The 27,971-nt window shown below is 52.9% G+C and overlaps 1 protein-coding gene across 3 annotated transcripts in view; it reads left to right on the top strand.

Moving 5' to 3' along the window:
- Positions 1-2,344: 2,344 nt before the first annotated feature.
- RASSF5 (Ras association domain family member 5) overlaps positions 2,345-27,971 on the top strand; it is a 30,396-nt gene continuing 4,769 nt past the window's right edge. The window contains exons 1-5 of one of the 3 annotated variants that reach the window (XM_075055751.1): positions 2,345-2,513; positions 7,622-7,740; positions 25,374-25,487; positions 27,089-27,386; positions 27,774-27,889. In XM_075055751.1, the coding sequence (XP_074911852.1) occupies positions 2,471-2,513; positions 7,622-7,740; positions 25,374-25,487; positions 27,089-27,386; positions 27,774-27,889 (690 nt within the window). In that variant the 5' untranslated portion in view covers positions 2,345-2,470. Of the gene's footprint in view, positions 2,514-3,318; positions 3,653-7,621; positions 7,741-12,441; positions 12,893-25,373; positions 25,488-27,088; positions 27,387-27,773; positions 27,890-27,971 lie in introns of those variants that run through there. The other 2 variants (XM_075055750.1, XM_075055752.1) reach the window with 2 other exon arrangements.

Raw genomic sequence — 27,971 nt, 5'->3', positions numbered from 1 at the left:
ACCAGCGATGCACCGAAATCCCCTCGGGTCTGTTTCCCCTTTCTCGAGTGGCGTGGAGCCGTCTTTCCAAGACTAACGTGGGATGCTTGCTCTGTGGTTCCTCTTCCAGCCGGGGTCTGGGTGGAAGGGGTAGGGGCAGAGACCTGGCAGGTCCCAGAGTCAGGACGATGATCCCCTTGGGTGGCTTTCCTTGGGCATCTGGTGGGTTTAGGCTGTCCTGGATCAGTTTTGTGGCTCTGGAGGTGGCGGACAGGCTCTTACTGAGGTTTTAGCTCAAGTCCTACCCACGGGTGCTGCATCTGGGGCTGATGCAGATGTTGTCTGAGACATGGGGAGCCTTCTCACTGCCTTTATTGGGAGCCTCTAGGTCGGTCCTGTGTGTGACAGACATCAAGCACGCTGCTCCCATTGGCATCAAGGTGAAGGGAGGGGGAGGTGGGAGCTTGGGAGCGACTGACTCCAGGTTGTCCTGCTGGCGTTAGTTAAAAATACTTCTTTTCAGTCTCCAAGTGAATGCAATTGGGCAGGAGGAGTAGCTGTGGCATTATATGCTGTGTCTTGAATATCTCCTATCTAACGTATGTGGCTTTGTGCTGCTGGCACCTTTCAAAGCCTGAATGAATATTAAAAAAAAATAATCTCCCTGTAGGAGTGTAAATGTGTCCTGCTGCCAGCAGCTTTTCCCGACACAAGAGGCTGCTGTAGCTGGGGAGAAGGGGGCTGGACGGGCAGGTTGCAGAGGTGCGTCTTTGCTGTGGGGTTTTTTGGTGTTTGTTCTGGTGGGGTGCAGTGCAGTCATTTGAATGCAGTGGTGACTAATGCAGCTTCAAAGCCTTCAGCGTGTTTTATTTTGCTCTTTGCAGGTTTTTTTTTTCCTGGCAGCATCACACTGGTGACTCAGGGTCCCTCTGCACTGCGTGGGGTGGGCTGGTCACTGGCAACTGGGCATCTTGTAGCTTAAGGCAGAAAAATTATGTGAGAGCCTGACCTGTGCATGGGTCGGCTGCTTTGCTCCCTTTCCATCCTGGTTCACCCTGAGATGGACTGGTTCTTCCCAGGGGACTTTCTCATACTTGCTCTACCCGTGATGCAGGTGCTGATAGGAAATTCCTGTTTCTGGTACTGCAGCCGATAGCAAAACCGGCAGCAAGACCCGTCCCAGCGATTGCTCAGCAGTGCACCCGCTCCTTCGCCTTGCTCCATCCTCTGGTTTGGCCGGGGTGCTTACCCCAGGCGTGTGCCAGCCCCGTGTCTGTGCTGGCAGGGCTCCCTCGTGGCCGTGGCCTCTCTTGTCCTGGCAGCTGGGGACGTGATTTACCGCCCACGTATTTCCTGGGTCATGTTGATGGAGTGCTGTGGAGTTGTTTCTTTGGCCCAGGTGAATTAAGCCGGATGCATCTATTGCACGTGGAGTGGCCATAAACAGTTCGTGTTTGGTCGGCGGCGGGAGCTGTGGTCTCCCTGGCAGAGCCGCTGGCAGCTGGAATTGGACGCCCGCCCCGATGGGCCACGGTCTGATGGCCACGGTGTGACCAGACGGGGACTTTGTTGGCTGACGTGCTACTTTGCCAGAAAATCACTCCCAGCTCTCTGTGCTTCCCTGCCGGGAAGGTGATTGTGAGGCACTGCCTTGGGAAAACCTCGGAGCAGGTCCGGCGCCTGAGGATCTCGGTGGCAAATGCAGTTGTACCTGAAGTCAGGTTTTGATCTGTAGGTCTTGCGACATGGACCTGGTTCAGTAAAGCGCTTCAGAGCGCGTCTGGGTTTATGCCTCTGGTCTGAAGCCACCCTTATCTCTCAGAGCAGTTAATTCTGTGGTCAGGTACTGTGCTGAATCAGGACCTATTTCCTTAAGGAGTAAGTTGGTTAAACGCACACCACTTCTCTTTCTAGTTTATAGAGCAAACTACAGTTCTAATATTACCGGTTCTCAAGTAGACGTTTGCTTAAGATAATGAATTCTTTAGCAGGTGTGGAGGCTCTTAAAAGGCACAGCCCAGCCTCGCCGGGATGAGGCTCTGCTCGCACCACCATCACTCTCCGTGACGTGGTGGTTTTTTACGTTCTCTTCTTCCAAGACGCTCTGTCGCGTCTCCGGTCTTGCCGCTGTAAAGCATAATTGCTAACAGTTCGTAGGACGCGCGGTGCTTTGCTTTTCTGTCCTATTAGCTGGGTCAGACAGGCTCCCGAGGCTTCTCCTGCGCCCGGGTGACTCGGGCGGGTTGGGATGGCTCTTGCCGGGCGGGCGCTGCTGAGGTCGGACGAGGACGGGGTGGGGTGCTGGGCTGCATCCTGCCCGCTGAGGCTCCCCGAGGCAGGGCGTTCGCTTACCCCGGGGGAGATGGAGGTGTGGGGAGGGACGGTGACCTGCCCAGAGCTGTGTGGCAGGCTGCCGGGGCTCCGGGAGCAGCTCAGGTCTTCAGGGACATGTTTCTTGCTGCAATCCGGTCCGGTGCCTTGGGAAGGATTTATGGAGAGCAATACCAGACAAGGCTCCAGGTCTTACTTTGCAGGTTGGTTTTTGGGCTGTCCCTTTTCTTTTCTCTCTTTGTCCCTGGTCCTGTAAGTTTAGTTGAGTTTGCTGGCCACGGTGTGGGAAGTGGGGATATGTGTCGCTGAAGCGATGCTGTCTAGGTGTCGGGGCAGCGGGGGGTGAATAAGAAAGTCCCTTGTTTTGTTTAACTCCTTATGCTGCTTGGTGTGATTTTTAAGATTAGTTCAATTTCATCTTTGTTACTCCCTGTATAAAAGCAAGAATGTGTTGTGCAGGGTGCTGGAAACCTGGTCTGTTTGTGAGAGGAGCCCTGAGCAGAGAGGGGCCAGTCCTGATGTAGAGGGTACAAAGTGGCAGATTTCAAGCATGCTGTTAAACTGATGTTTATGTCCCACCCCATCATTCGACACCTGGTATAGTTGTAACTGATAGGTGCTGTGAAAGGACTGTAGTATTGATCTAAAAACCTAGCTAACTATGTGCAGCTTTTAAATCAATATTATAAATATAGTTAATCTCAGTGTATTCCTTTAATTTAACCTTTGATTAAACATTGGGGACTTTTTTTTCCTTAAACTGTAGATGACCGTAGGGGAAAAGCAACAAAGTGAAGAGGGGATATTGGAAAGAGCCCTTCCAGCGTATGGCTGGGTCCTGTGCTTTCTCTCTCTAATCTCTTCCGTTGGGTTGTTTTATCTTATCAAGCAAAAAGCCCCAGAAATAGAAAGTTTTCCATGGCGAACAGGACAAGCCCAGAGATGCACAAGCTCTGAGCTGCGTGTTGCCTCATTGCTAAAACAAACAAAAAAAAAAAAAAAAAAATCCATCAAATGGCAGCAGATTGTAAATGGACAATGTCAACGTTTTATCTCCGTGGGAGGAAAAGCCTCTCGTGGAAGCAGACGTAACTTGCACCGGTGCATGCTGCATCTCGGCAGCGTTCGGCGTTGAAGAGCTGCCCGCTTGGCTCCTCGTGCCCGGGAAGCTATTGATCTCCTCTCTCAAGGATGACAGACGGGAAAGCAGGGGCAGCTGCATGCTTTGGGCTTGTAACAAAGAGAATTCGCAAAATATTCAGGCATTTTCCCAAGTCAAAGACTTGGTCTGAGGGACTCCGGCTGCTGAGGACACCGAGCAGGGAGGTCTCGCTGGTTAGAGGTAGGTGGTGGTGTAAATCGGTGCGTTTGGACGTGTTTGCTGGCGGCCGCTGCGCGCAGGCTTTCTGCTGCTAATTAGGCGTTGGGGGATTCCTGCGGTGCTGCCCTGCCTGCGCTGCAGAGCACGGTGGGCGATGGAGGGCCGGGTGGGATCCTGCCTGGCAGGTAGCGGGGCTGGCACGGGGCTGGCACGCTGTCCTGCCACCGTGCCGGCGACGCTGGCCGGCTTCAACTTCTGCTCCGGCTCCTTCTGCAGCCCCGTTCTCGCGGGAGCGCGGCAGCAGAGCGTGGCTCGGGGCATCGGTGCTGCCCCACTTGCCACTCAAAAATTTGCCTTTTAGTATAAGTAATGGCTCTAGAGCATCTGCCTGGCAGCTGGGATTACATCCCGGACCCCGCAATGGTGCAGGTACCTCTCAGAGGGGTTGTTGTCACCAGGGGGGGTCTTGTTTGCTCTGAACAAACAGAAAGCCACCCTTGGGTTTCATCTATGCTTGCAAAGGAAACCCAAACCATCTGGTTTAGACCTAAAACTGCTGAGAGCTCCAGTGATGGAGCTGCAGACTTGAGGCAGAGACGGGGCTGGATCATTGCCATGGGGGATGTCGGAAAGCGCTTCGCAGGAGAACTTAAGACCCTTCCCCACATTTGCCGTGTGAATGCTGGAGCTGGTGGCGATGCTGCAGGTCCTGCCCTGTCCCCTCCCGGCAGCCGGAGACTCCTGCCAGCTCTTGCGATGTCGCAGGGCCACATCCTGAGGTTATCCCGAGTGACGTCAGGCATCTCCTCTGAGTGAGGGCAGAGGCACCCAGCCCTCAATCTTAAGCAGCACAGCTTGCAAAATCAAACCTCAGCCTGAATTTAGAGGTGTGTGAGAGCTGGCTGAAGGATTCCAGAGTTGGAAGGCGAAGGGAAGAAATCGCCGGTCTTCAACATCGTCCACTTCAGTGCTCAAACACCTGCGGAGTCTCAGACCGCTTTCAAAATTCATGGAGTTTCATTTTTCTTTCTTTGGTGGCTCTGAGCCTTCCCATGGCAGCTGGGTCATGCTTCAAAGGTTTTCCTTAACTTTGCTAATATTGGGAGAGTTTCTGATTTGCGTTTTTTTTTGTTTGTTTGTTTTTGAAATGAATGGCAGGATCCTTAACAATCCAGGAACTGGAGCCTTAACGTAACTCCCGCAATTTCATGATTCATTTTTAACACCACGCAAGAGTTTTTTCTGTAGCTTGTTTGAAGCGTGCCCTCTCAACAACCCTGTGCTACAGTCCTGTGTGTGCCGGGGCTGGCAGCCCTGCCATGGGGGGGCAGCCAGGGGGGACACATTTTCACCAGGGCAGAGCAGTTGCCCAGCACTGCTGCAGGAACCGCAAACTTTGGCCAGAAATCGGAGTTTAAGAGCATCCCAGAGGAGGTGTTGGGACACTTCAGACCCTTTCCATTCTAATTTTGGGGGCAATCATATCTGGTCTCCAATGCGGTGTTGCTTTGGGGTTGCAGGAGGTTTTTCTGTAGGTGAAAGCCTGGCTGGGGTCAGGTTCTTGGAGCTTCTGTCACCGCTGGGGCCAGGATCTGGCCGCTCTGCCACAGACCCGCGCCTTCTCCTTTGTCTCCCTAACCTACGGATCTGGGCCTCGCACGTGGGCTGGATCGAAAGATGCCTCGTAGCATCTGCGGTATTTGGGAGGTGGGAGTGGGAGGATGGGGGCGGGCAGGATGACTGCAGTCCTATATTTAGGCATCTGGATGGGCATCTGTATTGGACTGTTCTACTCTATCCAGCTTTATCCCCCTGAGAACTTTATCTATGGAGAAAGGGAAATTCCCTTCAGCCACCAAAGTTTTTCACAGTGTCATGATCTGACTCATTATTTTATTTTTTTAAAGAAACTACATTTCCAAGTGTTGCTTTGACTTGAATGGAAATTATCTTCAAGCCTAAGTGGAGGCATCCTGCTCCTCTTGGCAAACCTGTCACGTGGCTGCTTCCTAAAGCTGTGCTGCGTTTCTAAAATTAGTGTTCCCTGCCGGATACGGAGCGATTAGGTCTGTTAATAGGTGACGGTGACTAAGGAGGTGTCATACTTTAATCCTGTAAAGAAATGCCTGGCCGTACTGGGCCTGATCCGGAGGTGTGCTTGAAAGCTGTAATTTCTGTGGTCCGTGTTATGTATTTCAGACCTCTTACTATGTGCCTCCTTCAGTCCAAGGGAGCAGGAGGCAGCTGCCCAAATCTGAAAATTCTGGACCAAATAGGCAGAAGGGACTTTCTGCTGGCGCCAGATGCTCAGGTGAACCTGCAGCCAGAGCATCCTCATATTGGCACCTCCAGCAAAGACTTGGCAAATGTCCCCCATTAAAAGGCTGTTCCAGTTGCTCAAAAGGTCATGCATTAAATTACCATGTAACTGTGCAGCTTATCTCTAATTAAAAAAAAAAAAAAAAGTGCAAGTCTCCTTGCTTTCCCCCAGGCTTACTTGAGACAACTGACTTGGAATAGGAGAATGATAGACAGCTCATGCCAGATGAATGTTAAATGATAAATGATTTCCCTGTTTCCCCTGGAGATTGATGTTTTCCCCCCTCAGGCACCAGCTCCCAGCAGTGGTTCAGCTCCTCTCATTCATTCTCAGGCATTCCCCCATGTGAGCATTCAGCAGAGCTGAGCAGAAATCGCTGTTTCCAGAGCAAACATGGGATATTCCTTTGCTTTCCTGCAAGCCTGAGATATTCAAAACCAATGACCCAAATGCTAAAGAAAAAAAGGAACAGAAAAAAAGAAAAGAAAAAAGAAGGGTATTTAAAATACAAGCTCGCCAGCTTGGAGTGGGGTGGCAGGGCTGGTGCAGGGACGGGCACTCAGTCCTGTTTCCTTCTGTGGAGTGAACTCTCTTGCCTTGGTTTTAGGATATTATTTTTTTCAGGTTGGTGACCGCTGTGGAATTTTGGGTAGTGTAAAAAGTAAATTTAATGCTGTTTGTACGACAGTTAAAAATTAAAAGGATCAGAAGGGCCATTAAAGTGGAAGGAGGTTGTTAGCTGCAGTCAGGAGGGTACGGAGAAGTCGAGGCTTTGAGGGAAAGGGCTGGGGGGGGCAAGAGCCACGAATATATGATAACTGTTGTGTCTGGTAGATGGAGTTGGCTGTCCCGAATGCTGCCTTTCAGCAGCCGTGGGCTGTGGGCGAGCGGGACCCTGTGCCTAAAGAGGTTAAACTTGGGCTCCGCAGAGTTGTCTGTGCAATTCCTACCTTGAACTAGTTAATGACTTACAGGATGGGTCAGCATCCAAAGAAAACACGCTATGTAAATGCCTTACTGTACCTGGGCAGCGTGTGTGTGCTGGGGACGGGAGGTCACAGCCTTTGCGGGAGCCCGGGATGTGTCCCTACCCTCCCCAGGGGTGGCTTTTTGGCAGTTTGATGGTAGATCCATGCCTCGGTCACTGTAACTGTTCCTATTTAGTGACCTTAAATAGTTTGACTTCTGTCTAACACAAAAATGTTTCTTCCCTCCTGATGTTGGAAGATGAAGTATCCTTTCCTCGTGAAGTGGCCAACCTTGTGCTGCAGGCACCGTGCAGGTGACATCTCCGAGGAGCATAGCCGGGGAGCGGTGCGCTCCGTGGTTTTGGTGGGACTTGAGCATATTCTTTACTTTGTATATTAGCGTGCCAGTAGGTCAGGGGAAAGGCAGCAACTCTGCCCATGCCGCAGCACTGCAGCAAGAAACACAGGTTTCCCTGGGGAGAAGGCAAAGGAGCAATTTTTTCTCTGGACGAGGTATTCTGGTACCTCTCCCCATCTGCAGAAATGTACCCGAATGGGGACGTGTCCCTGGCTGGCAGTTCTGACCGTGCCCGTGCCCACGAGCATCGGTCTGCCCTCCGGCAGGAGTCCGGTCCCTTCCCGGGGTTCCCGGCAGGCTGTGGGTCTCGGGTGCCTGACTTTCTCGTTTCTCCCCCCGTGCAGATTGCAGATACACGTGCCACCAGGAATGCCGCAGCCTTATCCAGCTGGACTGCCGCCGGCCGGGCCAGTGCCAGAGCCAGCTCTCGCCCGAGAGCACCCTCCTGCCGCCCTGCACCCAGGTACGCCGGGGAGGGGGCTCCGCGGGGGGATCGACAGCCTCATGGTGACCGACCGCATCTCCTTCAGAGACCTGATTTCTTGCTCCCGAAGGGTTTTACATGAGGAAGGGCTCGGCAGAGAGGCCAGCCCATCGGTCCTGCAGACCCAGGCAGGGCTCAATAATGAGTTGCCTGCGTAGTGGGTACGGCTTGCCTGGGTGGGTGCGATCTGGCGCGATGGAGGTTGCACCCGTGGGCATCCCCCTTGCCGTAAATGCACGTGTGGAGCTGTGTCGTGTTTAAAACACTGCCGTGGGCCAGGCTGCCTGGAGCAGAGGGGGAGAGAGGAGCCGTGCCCTGCGGGGACGCTGCCGTGCCCGGTGGGGACGTTGGCCCCAGTGCTGCAGCCCGGCCGCGTCCAGGCGCCTGCGAGGGAGGGTCAGCACCGGCGTTAAATTGTGTCCCAGCACCGGGTGTAAAGTGCTTGAAAAGAAGCAGCAAAGGTGCATTTCTCCTGCATCTTGGCAGAGTTTGCAAGGAGCTCTGGCTTAATAACCTTGTTTTAAGAGTTTCAGTAGTCCTGGGGGATTGAGACTCTTCAATCTGTATTAGGGATGTGCAGTAATCCCCAGGGCTGCTCCGGAAGGCTTAGCTGTTCGCTTAATCCCCCCGAGGGTCCCGTGGTGTCTGTGATGCCAGCAGTGGCTTGCGAGCCGGTGTGGGTGGGTGTCTGCTGGAACAGGCTGCCGCACGTGTGACAGGGTGCAGTGAGACCGTACGATGCCACGCAAGCTGAGATGTAAGATACTTAATGCTGAAAGCTTAAAACATTGCTTAGAAACCTGCCTAAAGTGGATTTGACTTGCACAGAGCCTTTTCAATCTCTATATGCTTTTTTAAAACTGTATTCTCTCCTTTGTTATAACCGTGCATTTATATTCCTCTTTTCGGAGGACCTTGATGCACTTGTGCAAAACTAGAAATGGAAATGTGCACTTTTGCAAAGAAGATGTGGGGTTTCTCTTGGGCGTGTGAGGAGCCAGCGGTGAAGTTTGCTTGTCGTCTGCGCTTTGCTGTGAGAGGTTTGCAGAGCTTTGCCTTGTCGGCATGTGGCTGGGCGATTGCTGCTCAGAAGAAAATGGTCAGGAGGGAACTTGGAGTTAGATGAGTTTTATCTTATGCGTTACAAAGGGACTCTGAGTGGATTCTCCACTGAGCCTTGAGGTATCTTTGTAAGGGCGTGAAACGAGATTTGTGTGTGTTTACATCTCCTTTGGATGTCATTGGGCTTCCCTCAGCAGCATGAGAAAAGCTTGATTTTTAGAAAAACTAGAAAGGCTTGTTTCTTTTTCAGGGTGATAACACCAGCCAAGGGTTATTGATGGTCCTAATAATAAACACGGAGCCTGCGCTTCGTGGCAATTCATCACTCTGACGTGTCTCTGGTGCAATCCCGGGAAGGGAGGAGGCATTTTGTGCCAAGGAAACAAAAGTCTCTCCAATTACAGCAACAAACACAAATCCATAAACCCATCCCGAGGTCCTGGTCTGGGATTGCACCTCTGAACCCTCTGTGCAGCAAAGTGCTGTCTGCAGTCTTGTTACCTGTGCTGGGAAAGGCTGGGGGGGCTGGGAGGTGTGCGGACTGGTGTGAGGGTGACTGAGGGTAAATCACTGCAATAAAGCTCTGTTCTCGTTTGTGGATAATGGATAATCAGGGAAAAATCACCTTCAAGTTTACTTGATCTGAGCCCATAAAGCTGAGTACACAGCCATGTTCCTGGTGTTTCTGTTGGCCAGGCAGGTTTTGCTGCTCGAAAGAAGGAGGATGGAGGGAAAACAGTGTCAGTATTCCAGAAAGAGCCAAGGGGGTGCCTGAATACACTGGGGGTGAGGGGAAGGGGTTTGCACGCTGAAAACACAAGAAACTTTACTTAATAGCTGGCATAGTTGGAAGTCATTAAATAGTATTATCAACTGTAAGCAAACTAGAAGCATCATAGAAATAACTACTTTAATATCACATAGTTAAGTACTGTTACCATGTAATACCAGGTATTAATAATTTGGGCTTTGATCCAGCAAAGTACTTAAGAGTGCATTACATTTGGGTCCCAGATTAGCCTCCCTGGGTGAAATCCGCTGAAGCTGATGAAAGCCTTGGCTAGTCTCAACAGCACCAGGAGTTTGGCCCCTGGTTTTGGCAGAGCTGGTCATGCGCTTCCCACCTGCGAGCTGGTGCAGGTCATTGCTGGGTGGGTTTTCTGGGGGCTGTTGTGTGGGTAAGCTATTAACTGGAGCCGCTGCTGAACCAACAGGTCAAAATTTCTTGGGTTTTTTTTGCTTGGTTGTTTTTTTATGGAGCTGATCTCCCAAGCAGGTGGACCACAATGGAAAAGCAAGGGCTCCTTGGAGAAGCCCATGGAGCAAACCAGTGGGAGCGCATGCAGCTTTGCATGGGGCACTGCAAAGCTGGCTGCACCCTGTTCCCACTGTGAAACACCCAGGGCTGAGGCTTCCATGAAGGTCAGACGCCTGTGCCATTCATCGGCCCAACGCTCACTTTCTGCTCATGTTATACATGCTCAATTTAAGCCTCTTTCTCTTCTAAATATAGCCTTGTGAAGCTGAGGAGGTTTGTGCCACTGCAGAAGTACGCGTGCTGCTAAGAGGATAGCTTATTTATCTGCAGTGTTACAAGTTGCTTTGTAAATATGCCGTTTGGATTCTTGCCCTCCCCTTTGAGATGCAGATGTTGCGTCCTCCCGCTAGGCTTTACATTGACATCCTGGTTTGTATTCACGGGATGCTGCTGGCTGTGGGGTACAGAGCTATCAAAGGCTTGTAGCAATTTAAGTCCTTCAGCTGACAGATACAGATGGAAGGGTATGAAACACCATCTGCAACCTATCAAGAGGGGAAGAGGGGTTTGTGCATGGATGGTGGCTTGTGCGAAGACCTTGGAGCCCTTTTGGACCAGTCAAAGGGGCCCTGTGAGCTGAAGGAGCGAGTGATAACTCCAGTCTTCGGGAGGGCTTTGCTGATGGTCCTACTGCAGATAGAACCAAGGCTGCTGCCTGCCAGCTCCCCCCGCTCGCTGGCCTGGCGTAAAAATAGCACTTAGCGACGGTGAGAGTTGTGCCTGGAAAAGGACACGAAGGAATTAATGTAAGAACAGCCATCTGGGCACAGCGGTGTCTTCTCTCTGCTCGGCTGGTGGATGTTGAAGGAGAGACTCTGAAGGTGTGCTGCCGCTGTGGCCGCCCTGCGAGCAGTCTCGTGGGCTTCCCTCGGGGTTGCGTCTGGACCGTCATTTTTAGTAGCTGTCAGTGAGCTCTTTCTGATGAGTCTGACTGTGCACATCCACCACCAGAACACCTAGTGATGAGTTCTGCAAATCTGATAGTGCGTGGCCTGGAAAAGCACTCCTCCTTTTGGTGTTAAACTTAACCGCGCTCTTTGTGTAAACATCTCCTGCCATTTTGTAGCTCTCCATCACATCTATGTTCTTTCTAGTCCTTCTTTTCCAGATGCAGGCTGGCCCCAGGCATGGAAACCTTACTGTACCTCTAGCCTGCCCTGCCCTTTGTGGTACCTCTTATAATTTATTCTTTCTTGGATGGGCTGGCCAGGTCTTGTGTGAAGTATCCGAAGTGTGGGCATAGGATGGCATGATACTCTCAGGCTTTGTTGCCTCTTCCTTTTCTGAAGTATGCTGGAGAATTGTTAGGATGTATGTTAATATGGCATTACCTAAGTGGAGTCCTTTTTAAGACGGTGTGTCAGGCTTTTTCTTAGTCCCCTCAACCTGCTCTTGAACACACGCTGGGTTTCGAGTGGGTGGGGAGAACCCGTGCAGGGATGTGCTGCATCCCTATGGATGCACGGTCCCTCACGCGGAGGATGATCGCCTGTGGGGAGCGGAGCCTTTCCCCTGCCAGGGTCTCCAGAAATACCTGTGATCCTCACCAAGGAGAGAGGTCACCGCTGCCTTAAAAGCTGCTGGGTAAAACACAGGGTATTAGTGGGATGGTGGTGGCTCTGGAGGGGACGGAGGAGAGTGGGACGGAGGTGGCAGCTCAGGGGATGCGTCTGTGCCGGGCTGGGTTTCTGCAGGACTGTGGGGGGAGAGGGGAGCGGGGATGATGCTGTCGCTCTGAGGCTCTTTCCAAGGCCAACACAGCATTTTAATCAGTCTGGAGCGAGTGCTTCTTGCAAACGGGACCGGAGAGCTGAATGGCTTTTTTCTGGGCTGCAACTGAAGCTGCCTCAGCCGGGTGCCGGCGCTGCTGAAATCGCTCCTGCTGCTCTAAAATTAGCCGCAGAGCGGAGAGGCACCCGCTGTCTCCTGGAGTTTGGTGGCCGGGGGCTCCTGGCCACGTCCTCGCCAGCCTCCCCCCATCCCCACCACCTTTCGGCAGCGCGGCCAGGCTCGGTCCAGCCTGGGCTTGCTTCCCCAAGGCAGCCGATGCAACGCAGCTCTCGAGGACGTGCGAACGGGGAGAGGAGCGAGGAGCCAGCCTGCCGTGGCGATGTATTTTTGGGTAGCAAAGGAGGTGCCGGGGGTAACCGGGGACTGGGCAGTGCCCAGGGCCAAACCCAACGCCTCTGCCCCCCGGCGCGCAGCAGGGTGAGAAATTTTGCAAGAGGAAGTGGCGGAGGGCTGCGCGGTGCGAGGCGAGCGCAGGAAGGGGAGGCGATGCTGCACGGGAACCCGGGGGACCAGACGACGGGTGGTGAGCGAAGCCGGGCACCGAGAGCGGGAGCAAATTTTGCAGCTCTGCCCCTTCCATGCTACCCCAGCGCTGCTGCGCAGGGAGGCGGGTGGAGGAGGAGAGGGAAGGGTTACCCGGCACGGCTGCCTGTTAAAGAGAAATAGCTCCGCTGGCTCTGGAGGATGAGCAGAAGGAGCTATTGCAGATAAGCGCCGGCGAGCCGAGGATGTGAGAGCGGGCTCGCTGCTGGTGCGGGAGCCGGAGCGGGGACCGCCGATGGTGGCCGGTCCCCCGGCGAGCCCTCTGCGCGCTCGGCCTCTCGCCTCTGCTGGGCTTCGATGACCATCGGCAGCAGCATGAGCAGCGGGTACTGTAGCTTGGATGAAGACCTCGAGGATTGCTTTTTCACGGCAAAAACCTCTTTCTTCCGGAGCACGCCGAACAAGGTCCCTGCCAAGGTAACAGCTTAAAAACTAGTGGGAAGGGCTGTGCTGGGTGGGAGGTGGGGGGGTTTTGCCGGCGAGGGGAGATGTCGGTGTTCCTGCACGTCTGGCTGCAGGTGCTGCCAAAATTAGCTTGCAGCTGGAGTCAGGGCAGAGCTGCTGGTGGGGAGGAGGGCTCGATCTGCCTCTTGCAGGCTCCCCGCTCCTGTGCAGGGGGTCTGCGCTGCTGCAGATTTTTCTCAGCCACGTCTCGACCTTTTGCGTGCCGGGTTGGCCCCTTCCTGGGGGATCCACGGTGGAGGAGCCGACTCTAAATGTGGTTTTTTTCAGCTTTAGGGGGGGCAGGCAGCAGCCCTGCCAGCTGCCATCCACGGGTCAGGCTCCCGGCCAGGGACATGTGGTTTGGCCTTGTGAAATATGCATCGTTGGTGAAAATTGTGCCTTTGAGGTGGATAGGGAGATGGGAAAGTTACAGGACTAAATTAATCTGCGAACTTATTAACACAGTGATGAATCTGGTCCTTTTCTGGGCGCTTGGGTGCATGTGTACCTGCCTTGGAGCAGGACGAGATTTCTGTATCGGTAATGCTGACAAAGCTGCTTCATGTTTAAGTGTTTATTTAAAAAAAACAAACACAAGAACATCGCCATCATAAACTTTGGGGCCCCAACCAGAACTGAGCACAAAAGGAGAAGGCGAGAAGGCGCTGCTGCGGAAGTGAGGGTTTCGCTCAGGAACAAGAGCCCTGCGGCGCTGCGAGATGAGATCTGACCCGGGGAGCAGCTTTTTCACTTAGAAATTCCCCTGCAAAACATCAGCACCAACGCGCTTCTGTTCGGGCTCTGCTATATTTGCACGCCCGAGGTTGCTGAGCTGCAATCCTCAGCAGGTGATTTGGGGTTCGGCTTTCTGCAGCGCGGGGTCTGGAGGGCTCTGCCGGCGACCTGGGCTGTTCTCCTTGGTGGGGGGGGGGGTTGCTCTGGGGGAAGAGTTTCAATCAACTGGCAGTTTTGGTTTAATTTCTTTGAAGAAATGCTCCCTTGGGTTTAACACGGGATATTCCCTGTTAGCCAGCAGCTCCCTCTCGCTATGATTAACCGACACGTACTGCTGGTTTTTAAATGTCATTTGATGATTCATTTGTGTAGGAGATGTAAAAGATGACGGTGTTAGTGCAATAGGCGCTGCACCCCACACTGGTTTAATGCTGTTCTTTTTGAGCCAGGGCACTGCAGATCCCCAGCTACCTTTCCAAATCAGCCTGATCCCGTTCGTGCTGGGGAGCTCTCCCTCGCAGAGGGGTTGGGGGCTGTGGCAGCCCCTTTAGCCCGGCTCCTCGCCTGGATGTGGCCGGCGTAGGTGACAGACCTCGCGGCTGCTGGAGAAGATGGAGCCTTTTGGGCGTTTGGTGTTACGGGGAGGAAATGGTTCCTGTGCATGAAAAAAAAAAAAAAAAAAACCCACACAAAATTTGCTGCTCAAGCAAATCATGTTGCATAATGGGTCTGTGTGCAGAGGTGGGTCCTCGCATTTCTCCGGCAGGAGGTGGAAACCATCCTCAGGCCTTGGTGGAAGGAGGTTTTGGGGGGTTCGTGGCATGCTGGGGTGTCGGTGGTGGTGCAGGTCTTGCAGGAGCATGAGGCTGGACCTCAGCTCTGGATGGAGCTAGCCCTGGAGCACGGTGGGGAGGAGGAGGAGGAGGAGGAGGAGGAAGAGGAGGTGGTGGTGGTCCAGTGAGGCTGGGCTGGACAGCGGGTGGAGGGCAGCAAGGAGAGCATGTGCCTGGGAAGCAGCCAGCAAAGCAGAGGGACAGGCTCAGCCCCAAGGTGGACATCTCCTTTGGGTTTTGCTTCACTCCCTGTCCCCCCTTTTTTACTTGGTCTCTCACTGCTCTTGAGTGATGGTACTGAATGTGGAACATTTCCACCGCTGCAAGAGCTGCTTGTGGCAACAGCATTGCTTTTCACCACCAGGTATGCTACCTGCTCCTGCCTGTGGGCAGAAAACATCAGCTTGGACCCAAAAGTGAGCTAACCTGCTGGGTGTGTTTGGGAACAGCAACGTTTGTCCGTCCTTAGATGCCCAGGAAGGATTCCCGAGCCCAGAATGCACAGTGTGGTCAGCGCTGCAGCAACGGCAGCCACCAGCCCGTGGGCATGCTCTGCGCTGGGCAGGAATAAGCTAAATATGGATAACTTAGGGAAGCATGTCTTACAAGACCTAGGAAACAATCTCTGTAGAGGAAATGCATTGTAGGTGGGGTAGGAGGGGACATAGAGACCTCCCACCATTTAAAAAAATACAGACTGGAATTTGATCACTATAATTAGAGAAATGATTTTTCTGATTGAAATAACTGTATTAAACTGAAGAGCCTCTTTCTAGGAATTTTGTAATTCCTTTTTTATTTTTTAGAACCATCAGTGCAATCACTCTTCATTAGCAAAGAACCGTTTTAGATCTCTGATGTGACCTCATCCCTGGAGATCTATTACTTGGCATTTTCGTGACTCTTCAGCTGAATGGCTTCAGTGGCTTCTGCCTGAAGCGTGATTGCTTAAAACTCTGCAGAATTGCTCTTTGAGTCCTGCATCAGTGGCTGCCGGGAGAGCTAGCTTAGAGGAGAAAGGGGCAAGTTTCGCCGTGCAGTTTCACCTGGGGCGGGATCCAGGGGTGGAATCCAGGGATGGGGATGATGGGAGCAGCTCCTGGCTTAGGGGTCCCTGAACAACATGAGCTGGGGTAACCCAGCAGGCAAAAGTCTTCTCCGCTGAAGAAGAGGGAAGCTGTGACATGGTGGAGGTGTTTGCGGTGGGATGCACGGGGGGTGTTGCTCTGCTACCAGGTGCTCAGAGCAGAGACCACCGCGGGGGGTGCCCTGTGTGGGAGGGGGCGGCCAGCGGGGAGTTACGTGAGCTCGGGCAAGGGGAGTCAGAGGACACCGCAGTGCTGGTTTTGGCTCCGTGTCTGTTTTCTCCCTCTCTTCAGGCCCTCCACGGTGGCAGCATGTGGTGGTGCCAGCGATGGGGGCTACATCCCTGGAGATGCTCGAAACCCAAGCAAGGGCTGGAGGTGATCTCCAAGATCCCGTCCAGCCTTGGAGAAACCCCGTAGTCCCCAGATTGGCTGCTTGTCAGGTGCAGCACCTGCACCAGTTTGTGGGTGGCAGGTAACCAGCAGGAATTTGTGTCGCCTGTGGTGGGTGGGCAAAGGGGGCATCGCTCTGCCTGGTGCAATGCAGAAGGAGCCAGAGGTGAGGGACCAGCACAGGGTCCTGTCCTTGGCCCGTTGTCTCTGTCTTCCAAAGGACCGTCAGAGCACGGAGTGATTTCCAGAGGGGAGGCAGGTCTGCAGGGGGTCTGGAGCAGCCTGGAGCGCAGGAGCGGCCCTGGGGCACCTCTCCTGGGGGGGAAGGGGCTTTTCCTGGCCCTGCAAGGCTGTGATCAGTTCCCAAATGTCTGCTCCTAAGGATCAGGAGATCCCTCTGATCCACCCAGCCTCCCTGATCCAGGCCGGGGTCTCGGCGGGCTGATCTCCGTGCACACAGACAGTGGCGTGGGTGTGCGCCCGTGGGGTCCTGTCCAGCCCAGACCCCCCTGAGATGGAGCTCCCTGGGAGGACCTGCTCAGCTCTCTCTGCTGAGCAGCGATGTGGCAGGAAAAACGGTTTCTAAGTGAAATCTCCATGGCAATCAAAACACCGAGCCCATCTCCACTTGCCTCTAACCTCTCTAAAATGCAGCAACGATCCTTCTCCCCTACACTAGAGATGCACTGCTCTCCTATCTTTTGCCTTTTCCTCTGAACCCCAAAGTAAACCGCAGCATCTCGTTTGAATTTCTCAAAGGGAGTGAAATATGTTGGGGGTTTTGGTTTTGTTTTGTTTGTTCAAATCTGTTGTATGATTCTTCCCTCCCTCACCTGTCCACGCTTGAGCGGTCGATCCTTTCCCCGAATTGTGCTGTGTATCGTGGGAGTGTGCGGTGAAGGGGGAGGTGTTGGGCAGTGATGGAGAGCTGTGCAAAAGCAGAGATGTCCCAGCTCTCTGGTGGCTGTGATGGGGCTGGGTGGTCCTGCCCCAGCCCCACTGCACCCCAGCTGCCACTGCTCCCTGCTGCAGCTGGATTTACAGTCCTGAGCTGCTGGTTCTCATGTTTCTGGCTCCAATTTGAAGCGTTCACGTTTCTTTCCAGTCCTTCGTGCTGTGGTGTGATAGTGGTGATCACAGGGTGTGAGCTGGTGATGCTCCTCGGAATGGCTCCCCGGCCAGCTGCACTCGGACGCACTTCTCCAGGCTTTGTTTTCTGATGTTTTAAGACAGATCTTTCCTTAATAAGGAGAAGAATTGAGGATTGATGCCCTGAGGCATAAAATCGCTTCGGAAGAGGTCTTCTAAATACTCTTGCAATCTGAACATAGGAGCCAAAGGGAGAGCTTGGGCTGTGTTTTTGGGAATGCAAGTTGTCACAGTGATGCTGATGTAAATGGTGATGGACCTGTGCCCGAGCACACCAGGGAGGACTTGGCCACTCCTGCCTCTAGATAAGACAGTCTTTGCCAAGAATGTGGTGATGTCGTGCCAAGTCCTTCTCCACCGTTCTGCTGTTCAAATTCATTAACTAAATAGCTGGTGAGGAAAATTGGCTGGGAGCGAGGGGGCAGGGGTAGTGTCTCTGAGGCTGGTTTGTGGCTGCGGGGAGGCAGCCCTTGCTCCAAGGAGAGTCCCATGGAAGTGCACGCTCAGCCTTTCTACCTATGGGCCCTTTCTGTGTCTGGTTTTCTGGCTAGCAAAGCCACGGTTCATGAGCTGCCGGTCTTCCACCTCCTGAGCTGTGCATCCAAGCTGTAACCACACACCGGCTCCTTGGTGCTGACTGGGGCTGCGGTGGGACTGGGAGCTGGGGGGAGAGGGCACCATCCTCTCTGCACTGCTGCAGCGGTGTCGGAAAGCTCCCGGGTCCCACCTAGAGCTGTTATTCCCAGCAGAGAGGTCTGGTGTGGTGCAGAGCTGCTGCCTTTGCTTGCTTTAAAAAGGTTTTTAAGCTGGGGGTTGACTTCTGCAAGGTGAGAGGCTGTAGGAAGGATGCTCTTTGGCTGGATGTGGAGCGTGTCTCTCCTGGCATCCTTGCAAACAGATAAATAGAAAAATCTGTCACGGAGGCTTCGTTGTTGCCTTTCTTGGATTCGAATCACTCTTCTGAGAGTATGTCACCATAATCATTATGGCCCATGGGTTTTTTACCTCCTCCGTAATAGCCTGTCACAAGCTCACGGCTCATTAGATGAGTGGTGGATTGCAAAGAGGAGGCTGGTGTGGGTCACTCCCTGGGACCACGGCTGCCCGAGCCCCGGGCGATGGGCATTGTGCATCGCAGCTGCCTGCCTCTTCTCGGGGCGCTTGTTCTGGGCAGCCTTTATCCTGCCGAGCATTAGCCCAAGTGCCAGATGAGGCTCGAGTCTTTTCTTACAATTGATGTTTCTTACAATTGAGAAATAATGTAGGTTATGGGAGGGAAGCCCGTTTGCAGCAGGCTGTGATGGGCAAGGGGAGAACACAGGCACGTTTCCTTCTCTGTGCTGCTGCGGGTGCCCCGGGCCATCGTGGTTGCATGGCTGAGCTTGGTCCTGTGCAGCCCATGGGTGCCTCTGTCTCACTGCAGACTACAACTGTCTGCACGTTATTTTATGGCAGTTTCATAGGGGATGGTAAACGCCTCCCCTGCTGAATTTAAGTGATGCCAGCAAGCTGGCAGTGGTGGTTAAACTCTGGCATCCATTGCCATGCAATGTTCTACATCAGGTTTTTAACAGGGCAGGAGTGGAAGCATCCTGGCAGCTCCAGTCTCGCTATCACTTTCCTTCCAGTTGCAGGTGAGGGTGGCACCATGGAGGCAGTGGGAATGTGCTGGTTTTGCAGGCTGGCACACAGACATCATGGTGTGCTGCCACGTGGCCAGGCCATCCCCGAGGGTGGCTAATGTCATTCTTTCCCAGTTTCCAGCTAGGAGAGCCACAGGTCCAGCAGTGACTGCCAGGATTTAGGCGCAGGCAGAATTACCAAGCTGTTGTTTTGTTAACAGCTTGCTTCATCCTGTCCCAGTACAACAGGAAATGTGGCAACGGTTTATGGTTAATAGCTTCTGTTTTTCTTCCTTCAGTCAGAATTGCGTATTCTGCACCAGAAGCTTTGCAAAACCAGAGGTCCGGATAGATTCGCGAAGAGCAAGAAGGAGCTGATTTAATCGTACATGACGGAAGGAGCAGCACTTCTCTTCCTGGGCCATGGCTGCCCTTCCCAGGGCTTCCCCTGCCGCGGTGCTGGTGCTGCTGGGCCGGTTTGGGTCCTGCTTGCAGGCGGGTTTTGATCTGAAAAACAGAAAATCAGAGTCTCCAGCCGCGGGGTGTGCAGGGGGTTGGCGATGGATGGTGTGGTCACTGCTGGAGGCTTGTGGCATAGCCGTGCCCGAGAATTGCTACCATGAACGGCAAGAAGGGGTGAGCCCTTGGAGCCCCAGTGCCCCTTATGGTCCCACAGGGCTCCCCCGGCCCTAAATAGCTGCCGGAGCCGGGACGGCACTGCACTGGGTCCCACGGGACAGCCGGCTCGGGTGTGCGTTAGCTCTGCTCCAGTGGCCTCACCGCTCGGCCCCGGGTGGAGCATGTCCCTCGGGTTTTGTCCCAGCGCTGTCGTGAGCACTGTGCTCGTCAACCCCGTGGTGGGATTGCTGCATAGAAAGAGATTATTAAACTAACTTTCCCTTGAGTCCGAAGGTGTAGGAAGCTGGTGTGGTAGGATTGCTCCCATGCTGTCCCTGGGGTGGAATTGAAGAGCTCTTCTGCAATGCTGGCAGTGTTTTGTTGCAGCATTGGTCCAGCTGATTCTCGTAACACATGGCAGTTTTCCTTTTAAAATCCAAGCGGTTGTAAGAACTGGCCTGGCTACGTGTCAAGCCCACTTAGACGTTAGCAGTGTGGAAGCGGCAACTTCTGGTTTGGTTTTTGCACTACAGCTGATGTGTAAGGGACGAGGGGCTTGGGAGTCCCACGCTGCTTTATGCCATATACACAACCTGTTGTTCCAGAGATGCATCTTTAAAGCCATCGCCAGGTCGCAGCTGCTGGCAGAGCCAGGAGCCCTGTGCAAAGTTGCTGGTTTTGTTTTCCAGTGTGGGTTGGTTGCTCTCTGCACACCTTAAATTGTGCTGCAGTGGAAACAGTTAAACCATCTGTCACTGACACTGGGAGCTTAATAAAAGCAAATTAATTCCACACCGGGTGGAAAATGACTTATAAAATGACCCTAAGAGAACATAATATGTCCGTTTAAAACCTGTATTTGTCAAATTGTCATAATGCAGGGTTTCTTTTTCAATTAGAGTTGCACATGGAAGGGGAGAGAACAACCTGTTACCGTAGCTGTGGCCGCACAGTCATGTAAATTGTCGGAGCTGTGATGGCCAAGGGTTGGAATTCCATTTCCTTGGGGCAATCCTGACATCAGGGTGTTCACTCTTCCAGCCGCAGATGAATGCTCGGCATGGCAGGGGTGCTGTGCTGCTCTCGGGGTTTGGCCACGCTGGCTGAGCAGCGGGTGCAGGTGCCGGTACGTTCCTGTGTGCAGTGGGATCCTGGGGGCTGTGGATGCTTTGGCTTATGTTTGGGTTAGTCAAAACAAATAGATGTGGTAAATAAATAAATTACGAGCGGTGTTTCTTTCCTAATACATTTTCCCAGACGAGAGTCTGAGCATCAAGAAGCTGCGGGATGGGCAGAGGAAGGTGGTGATTTGGAAAAACCTTCACGCAGGTGGGAAATGAGCTTCCTCCTGCCTACCCCAGCGCTGCCAGGGCAGGAGCAGCAGCCGAGAGGGGCCAAATTACCCTCCTGCCCAAGCAGCATATCCCAGCTGCCGGCCGATCCCAGCTCCTGGGAGCAAAATTCAATCTCCACCAGCAGCAGGAGGGCAGCTTTGGGTGCCTCAGCAGGGTCCTGCTGCTGTGGGAGCGCTGGGGAGGGAAGGCTGCTCAGCAGAGCTCTGCAGCATAGTTGACCTGTGCCAGACTGGAGGGGTTACGAGTGTTTTGCCAGGATCGGGGTGCGCTGGGGGAGTCGGGGGGGCTGAGCAAGCCCAGAGACCAGCAGGTACGTCTGATCTGCCAAAATGCACGCGTGGGGAAGGCAGGGCGCCGGAGGCTGGGCAGTAGTTTCTTGATGGAGTTGTGCGGGGACGTGGTGCAAGACCTGTGACGTGGTGCCACCAGCGCTGTGTTCCTGAGCCAGGTTTCCTGCTCCTCCTTCTGCCAGTGATTTGGGTTCCCTGGAGCATGAAGCAATTAGCATCTGCCTTGTGCCTGCTGTGAAACCCTGGGGACCGGCACCGCTCCAGGCTCCTGCTGTCCTGGGTGCATCGTGCGTCCTCCATGGAAACCGGGTGGCATCAGCGCACGTGCTGCTCCAAAAGCTCTTAATTGCCGGCATGTGCTATTTTCCTCAGCTGGAAACATCACAAGAGGGGAGGGCCTTGCCCTGCTGGGGAGAAGCAAATTGCAGTGACAAGAACGGACCGAGCCGCTCTGTTTGCTTTTGCCGTGCGTGTCTGGATGGATGCTGGTCTGCACCGGCTCGTGTTTGTGCCACAGATGAAGTGTAGCGTACGTGCGCAGCATGCCTTACCGCTGCAGCTGTGCCGTGCGGCTACAAGTCTCTCTGCATGCGGGAGGGGATGGTCCGGGGGGGTCTCCGAGCACTTGCTCGCTGTGCGATTGGGGTGGGGGCCAGCCCTGGTGGGTGGCAGCACGGCCGTGCTTGTCTCCAGTGCTGTGAAATGGGTGACATGAGGAAGTGGAGGGTTTCCGAGTGCACAGCTTCTGTTAACTTAAAGGGAAGTTTTTTGTCATTTTTCATTGTTTTTTCTTTTCCCCAGCGCTACTTTTGAAAATCTCTACCCTTGGCATTATTTTTAAAGACTCCCATGCCAGCCCGGCACCTGTGTGTGGCCATGTAAGACCTATTGGAGTCAACAGACTGCACTGAAGCATGTGCCTAAGGACTTTGACAAATTGGGGAGTTGAAATTGCCATTATGATAAGTGGATGTTTATCTGCAATTCTTAAATACCCCAGGAAAGCTTTGCTTTTATTTCCTTAAGGCACTGAACAAGGAGACTCTAATACAATGCCAGTGTTCCTCCATTGGGTTCCTGCTCCAAATCGGTGTTTTGAGGGGTCTCGTACTGTTTGCTAGTCTCAAGCAGAAATTGTGAAATCTCACTTGGGAATCACCTGAATGAATTCAGGGCTCTCGAGTCCCAGGACTGTAGCAGTCTTGCCAGATTGCAACCAGGATTTCAGTTTGTCCTGTGCTTGATTCTCCTTCTAAAAGAAATATCATGGGTAGCCTGGGGCGACACTGGCTTATTTACAGCTTGCTGCATCCTGGTGTCATGTGCTGTGGGGCTGCCTGGGAATAGATGGGCTTTGCTCCCAAAGTTGCTTTTTCCCCTTTTTTTTTCCATCTTAGAGGTTACAGTTTTCATTCTGAGCCTTACCGGCCTTGATGGCACATCCTTTCACACTTTCTGCTCTCCGCTAATGCTAACTTCTGAGCAAGCCCACATAAAATATGGGAGCGCTGCTCGCAGTTTCAGGCAGCGCTGGTGAAATGTATTCACAGCCTGTCTCCGGGGAAGGTGGTGAATTATGGAAAGGCAACAGAGCATTGCGCTGGGAAATCCAGCCCACTGAGCATAGTCCAAGAGGCACGCAGGCTTGTTTGCAGCAGGTCTGGATTTGGGGATGCCGAAGGCTGTGCTTCAAAGGAGACCTGCTCTCCTGGCTGGATGGAAGGCCCCTCCACTGAAGGGCTTTGGGTAACCTGGGCTAAAGCGGCATCAAAGCTTGAAGCACAAGATGAGCCTCACGTAGGGAGTTTCCAATGGTCTTGCAGCGATAAAGTCATCAAGGCTTCTTGAATGCCACTGTCGGACCAGCATCCTACTGTCGGACCGGCATCCTGCTGCCGGCAAGGCAGTGGTTGAAGAAACTGGTGAAAAGCTCCAGCCATCGTGCAAAGAGATGAACAGCGTGTGTTGCTGCAGGCTGCAATTCTTGCCGCTGGTTTGCGTCTGACACCGTGGTTTGACGTGATCGGTGTCCCTGGGCTGGAGACGTGCTTAGGGCAGGAGTTCAGCTGCGGTACGTCACAGGGAACGCTGCTCAGCCGGCTGTCCTCGCAGGCTGCCCACAGAGACCCGCGGTGCAGTCGGTGCAGTCCTGTCCTTGCAGCAGGTTATTTCCCACGAGGAGACCCAAAGGGGGCTGCTGGGCTTTACCATGCAGCTGGGGAACTCCTGGGTTAGTTTAGCTCCCTGTGTTTAATTTCTATTAATAGATTTTCTTAGCCCACTTGTGAATTTGAATTTACTTCAGGGTCACATGAGTCCTTGCTTCCATCTCATGATTACAGGAGCATTTAACTCTGCAGCAGACTGGTCCAGATGGATGCTGAAGGCGAGCAGGTGCTTTTGTCCCGAGTGCCTGCTTTGGGCTTGTTGACACAGTCCCCAGGGGACGGGGATGGGATGCAGGGGGGTTTCCCCAGAAGCACTTGCTGCCTGTCTGCTGGGAGCATGGCTGTGGCTCAGTAGCTTTAGCTTTGTGCTCTGGGTTTCCCTCCCCTCCTTGCCCCCCCTGCATGGTGCCTGCAAAGTATAGGCACCTGGGGATGGCCCTGGGAGCATCGAGGGGCTCTGCCAAGGCTGCACTTGAACTCGTAGGGTGGGAACACACAAAATCCCTGCCCTTAAGTGCTGGCACATCCTTTCTTGCCTTCCAGCAGGTTTTTGGAAAAGAGCTCGCCAGTTCTTGTGTTCCTGCAGCGCCTGAGCATGCCTGGGCTCTGCTGTCACGCTGGGCACGATGGTGGAGGATCGCATCCTGACATTTTGTTTCCAGGGTGCCTGTGCGCCTTTGCAGCCTGTGCCACGGTACTTGGGCAGATGGGAGGTGGGAGCGTGGCTCAGGCTCTCGCTCGAGGCTGCTACAAACCTTCTCTGCAGAAAACCGTCCGTAACTGCATGTTCCCGCTGCCTTGTCAGAGCCTCCCTCCCGGCTCCCCCGACACTGTTCCTGCTCTCTTCCTGTCTCGCGTGTCCCCAGAGGAAGGTGGCTGGCGTCCCAAAAGACTTGCTGCGAGCCAAACATGTCGCCTGCCTTTGAGGCTGGGAGCAGGGAGTTGGGTGGCCGGAGACATCTCCCTGGGGCCGGGCAGGAGCAGTGGGACGCAGGGGCAGGCAGGGCTTGGCGGTGGCTTGCATGCTTTCTTCCAGCGTACCCCAGAGATGCATGTTCTGGCCCTCTTCTGCAGAAAGCACCTTACTTTTCCCCTTTTAGATGGCCTGTAATGGGCATCTTGGTCCTGCTCCCTTCTAGCACAGGTCTTGCAGCCGCTCTGACCCCACGGCAGCATCCTCCTGGCCTGGACTCTTCCCCCTGTCCCGAGTCAGCTCAGCCCATGCTGCTGGCAGTGCTGGGCTCTGCTCCGGCATTTTATGCAAACCCATTCATTGTCTTTCTGCTTAAAAGCTCTAAACCCTGGGTTGCATTTGGGAAGCTCCCATGAGCTGCCTCTTGGTGACAGGATTGTGTTTTCCCATTATTCATTAGCGACATTTCTATGTGTGACCTGCAAGTAAAGCCCACCTACATGCCGAATCTGTCACTTTGCCTCCCAAAAGGAAATCCCCCAAAACCTGAGCGAGAAGCAGCAGCCATCGTCCTCCCAGCGAGCCCACGCGCAGGCAGACACTGAATGGTTTCTGACATGGGCTGGGATGCCTTGACTGGTTTTGCAGTGACTGATTTATTAGTCATGCAGCCGGCTTGCTGCTTGTGTGATTTTGCTGCCCTGAGCTATAATTTCCAAAGGTTTGGACAAGAGCAGTGAGGAGTAATCCAGCAGAGATTTAACTTCAGGTTCTGCCTGGGTGAACCTGCTGGAAGCTTGTTGAGGAGCACCCTGGGTTTTTAAGGGGGTGCCTGGCTTGGGTAGGCAGAGCCACGAATACTAGAAATAGGATGTGATTTTTTTTTTTTTCCAACTGCATTGCAAGAAGCAAAGAAACACTTGGGACGTTCAAGTGGCTTTTTTTTTTTTTTTTTTTTGAAAGCGGGTTTTAGAGGCTGGATTCTTTGCCCTGGTTTGTATTGGGATGTTTCTACTGCTCTGTGCGTCAGTGTCCCACTAACTGGTGGGTTTTGTGTTACCCTCCACTGCCAGTTACTGGTGTATAGAGGTGGTTTGGGGCAGGGACGTGGCATCCTGCACATTTTGCCTCTTGGCTGTCGGGACCATCTCCACCTACGCCATTGCTGCTTAGCGTGAGCTCAGGATCTGCGCAGCCTCTTTGTTCCTGCGTTTCCCAAGAAAAAGTAGAGCTGAACAGATGCAGTGTTACCCAATACGTAAAACAGCTAAAGCCTGTCTCTTCTGATTTCAGAATGTAACACAAACAGTAGAAGAAGAAAAACCTGAGCCTCCGACCATCCAGGAGATCAAACAGAAAATTGAAAAATACAATGCAAAAGTTACCAACTGCCTGTTGATGAAGCTGGTATGTATGGGACTCTATTTACCTAATATGCAGAAAGGCTGATGCTGATTCCTCTGGGCTGCGAACTGAGCCAGCCTGTAGGAAGGTGTCTCCAAGGCAAGAGGGTTTGTGGCTGTTGAGATGTTCTTATCTTCCTTAGCTGATCTGCTTTTTCTCCTGCTCTGTCCTGCTTGGGTTTCCTTAGTGTTAGTCACCGACACTTGAGGTAACCCTTCCCTGCCTCCATCCCATCTCGACTGGGAACGCTGGCACAGTAATTTCTGGCTAGTGTGTGCTACAAATGACTTGCCACAAATAGATGAGCCCATGTTGTTCTAGCGGGGATGAGTCATGGTAAAAACTCAGGCTGCAACACTGCAGTTCAGCAGCTGTCGCAAAGTGGATTTAGAAACACAAAGTGTATTTAGAAACACAAAGCCTTTCTCAAAAGAGATGCTTTCCTCCTCTCCACTGCCAGGCTTGCTTAAGTAGAGGTCTAAGAACCACAGTGGGTGCCTTATATTTTGAAGCTTTGATTGCAGACTTGCTTATCACCACCTGTAAGTAAAGCCTTGATGATATGTGGTGAGAAGACAAGGAAATAACCTCTTTTACAAACTGGAGTACTGCAAAGGTACAAACTTCACAGGATCTTACAGAGAGGGGGGTTGGGAAAGCTTCTTAAAGAGTGAAATAATTAAATTGCAGAACTTCCAAGAACAGCAGCGATGTAACTCCCTGGTGCTTGCTAACATATGAAAATAAACTGAAATTTATTTAAAATAGTAGATCTTAGAACCATTTCCTTTGTGAAGGCTGAACAGTAACTGCAGCTGGAATGTCTTGCCCATTGATTTTTATCAGCCCTTGGCTTATAGGAGTCATTTGGGACCCAAATAGTTACTCTTGAGTTACTTTGCTTGAAGCTTAGGAAAAATACAGTCTCGGAACTCGATACAGTCCTGGGACTCAACGGGGCTCAGCCGCTGGTGGTGGCCCTTTGGTGGGACCACAGGCCAGTGCTCCCGGCACCTGAGGTGGATCCCTTGGCTTGTTCCTGCCTGGCACCCACAGATGGACTGTACAGAGCCAGGCTTTTCTCTTTGATTTCTGCATTTTTGCAGAGCTGAGGGTAGGGTAAGGGACCTGTTGTGAGACAGGCTGATCTTGAATGATGATTTATTACTTGATGTGAGAATCCCCTAAGTGGGGAATAAAATGTGAGGAATATGGTTGGGAGATCCTGCTGAACATGAGGGTAGAGACCTTCCCAGAGGTTTCAAATCCTCACTTAAGTGCAACTACAAATTACATGTAATGGTTTCCATAGCTGACTAGTAGCAGTGTCGGTTTTAAATAAGACAAGATTGCATAGACAGGAGGAACAGATGAGTCATTACCAAGTGGAAGGAACAGGAGAAAATCAATAGTGACTAACCTGAAATTACTGGTTACTTTTAATGTGATTAATAACAAACCCTCAAACTCCTAGCAGTACCGAGGGGTGGAAAGTCCTGCAGTCACCCCGCAGGCTGCAGCACTGTAGACCAGAAAGCCCCTTGTAGTGGGGGGGGAGAACTGGAAAGGTTCCCTGGAGCCTGACCCCCTCTCCTTTGCTTTAGAACGACAATGGGACGTACACAGGTTTCATTAAAGTGCATTTGAAACTGCGCCGCCCCGTGACGGTACCGGCAGGGATCCGGCCGCAGTCCATCTACGATGCCCTCAAGGAGGTGAACCTGGCCGACATGACGGACAAGAGAACCTCCTTCTACTTGCCGCTGGATGCCATCAAGCAGCTCCACATCAGCAGCACGACCACGGTGAGCGAGGTGATCCAGGGGCTCCTGAAGAAATTCATGGTGGTGGATAATCCTCAGAAGTTTGCACTTTTCAAGGAGATGCGGAAAGATGGGCAAGGTGAGTTCTTACCCTCAGACCCGCCAGCTTTCCTGCGGCTGATGGGGTTTGCTTACTGTTTTGTGTTGCAGAAACGAACCCAAAGAATTCTTCTAGGACTCAGTGGTGTGGCAGGTAGGAAGTGTCTAAATTTCAGATGAATAAATGGCTGGACCTCCACAGGAGGTGAAGCTGCTTAAGTTAACAGGGAATTACTAGTTTTCAGAAGGGGGCTGAAGCCACCTAAGACTTAACAGAGATCATTGCAGATCTGCGTTAGAGACTCAGCTACTTCCACTATGATCCTGAGCAGCATGAACCACTTTTATATGCTCCAGTTGACCTGCTGAGCTTTCATCTGCCCTGGCAGCCAAGATCTCACTGTGGATGTCTGCTGTCCCCTTTTAGTGCTCTTCCAGAAGCTCCCTCTCACCGAGTACCCCCTGTACCTCCGGCTGCTGGCAGGTCCCGACACAGATGTGCTCAGTTTTGTGCTGAAGGAAAATGAAACAGGGGAAGTTGAGGTATGTCGGCGACTCTCTTGGTTTTTACATGAACGTTAAGAGCGTTGTGGAGCGTGTGGCAGCATTGCGGAGCTGGGAGATG

This window comes from Buteo buteo, chromosome 23, assembly GCF_964188355.1.
Source record: "Buteo buteo chromosome 23, bButBut1.hap1.1, whole genome shotgun sequence".
NCBI classification, from domain to species: Eukaryota; Metazoa; Chordata; class Aves; order Accipitriformes; family Accipitridae; genus Buteo; species Buteo buteo.
The sequence above is the reverse complement of the archived record's forward strand: the minus strand, read 5'-3'. Positions and strand labels throughout refer to the sequence as shown.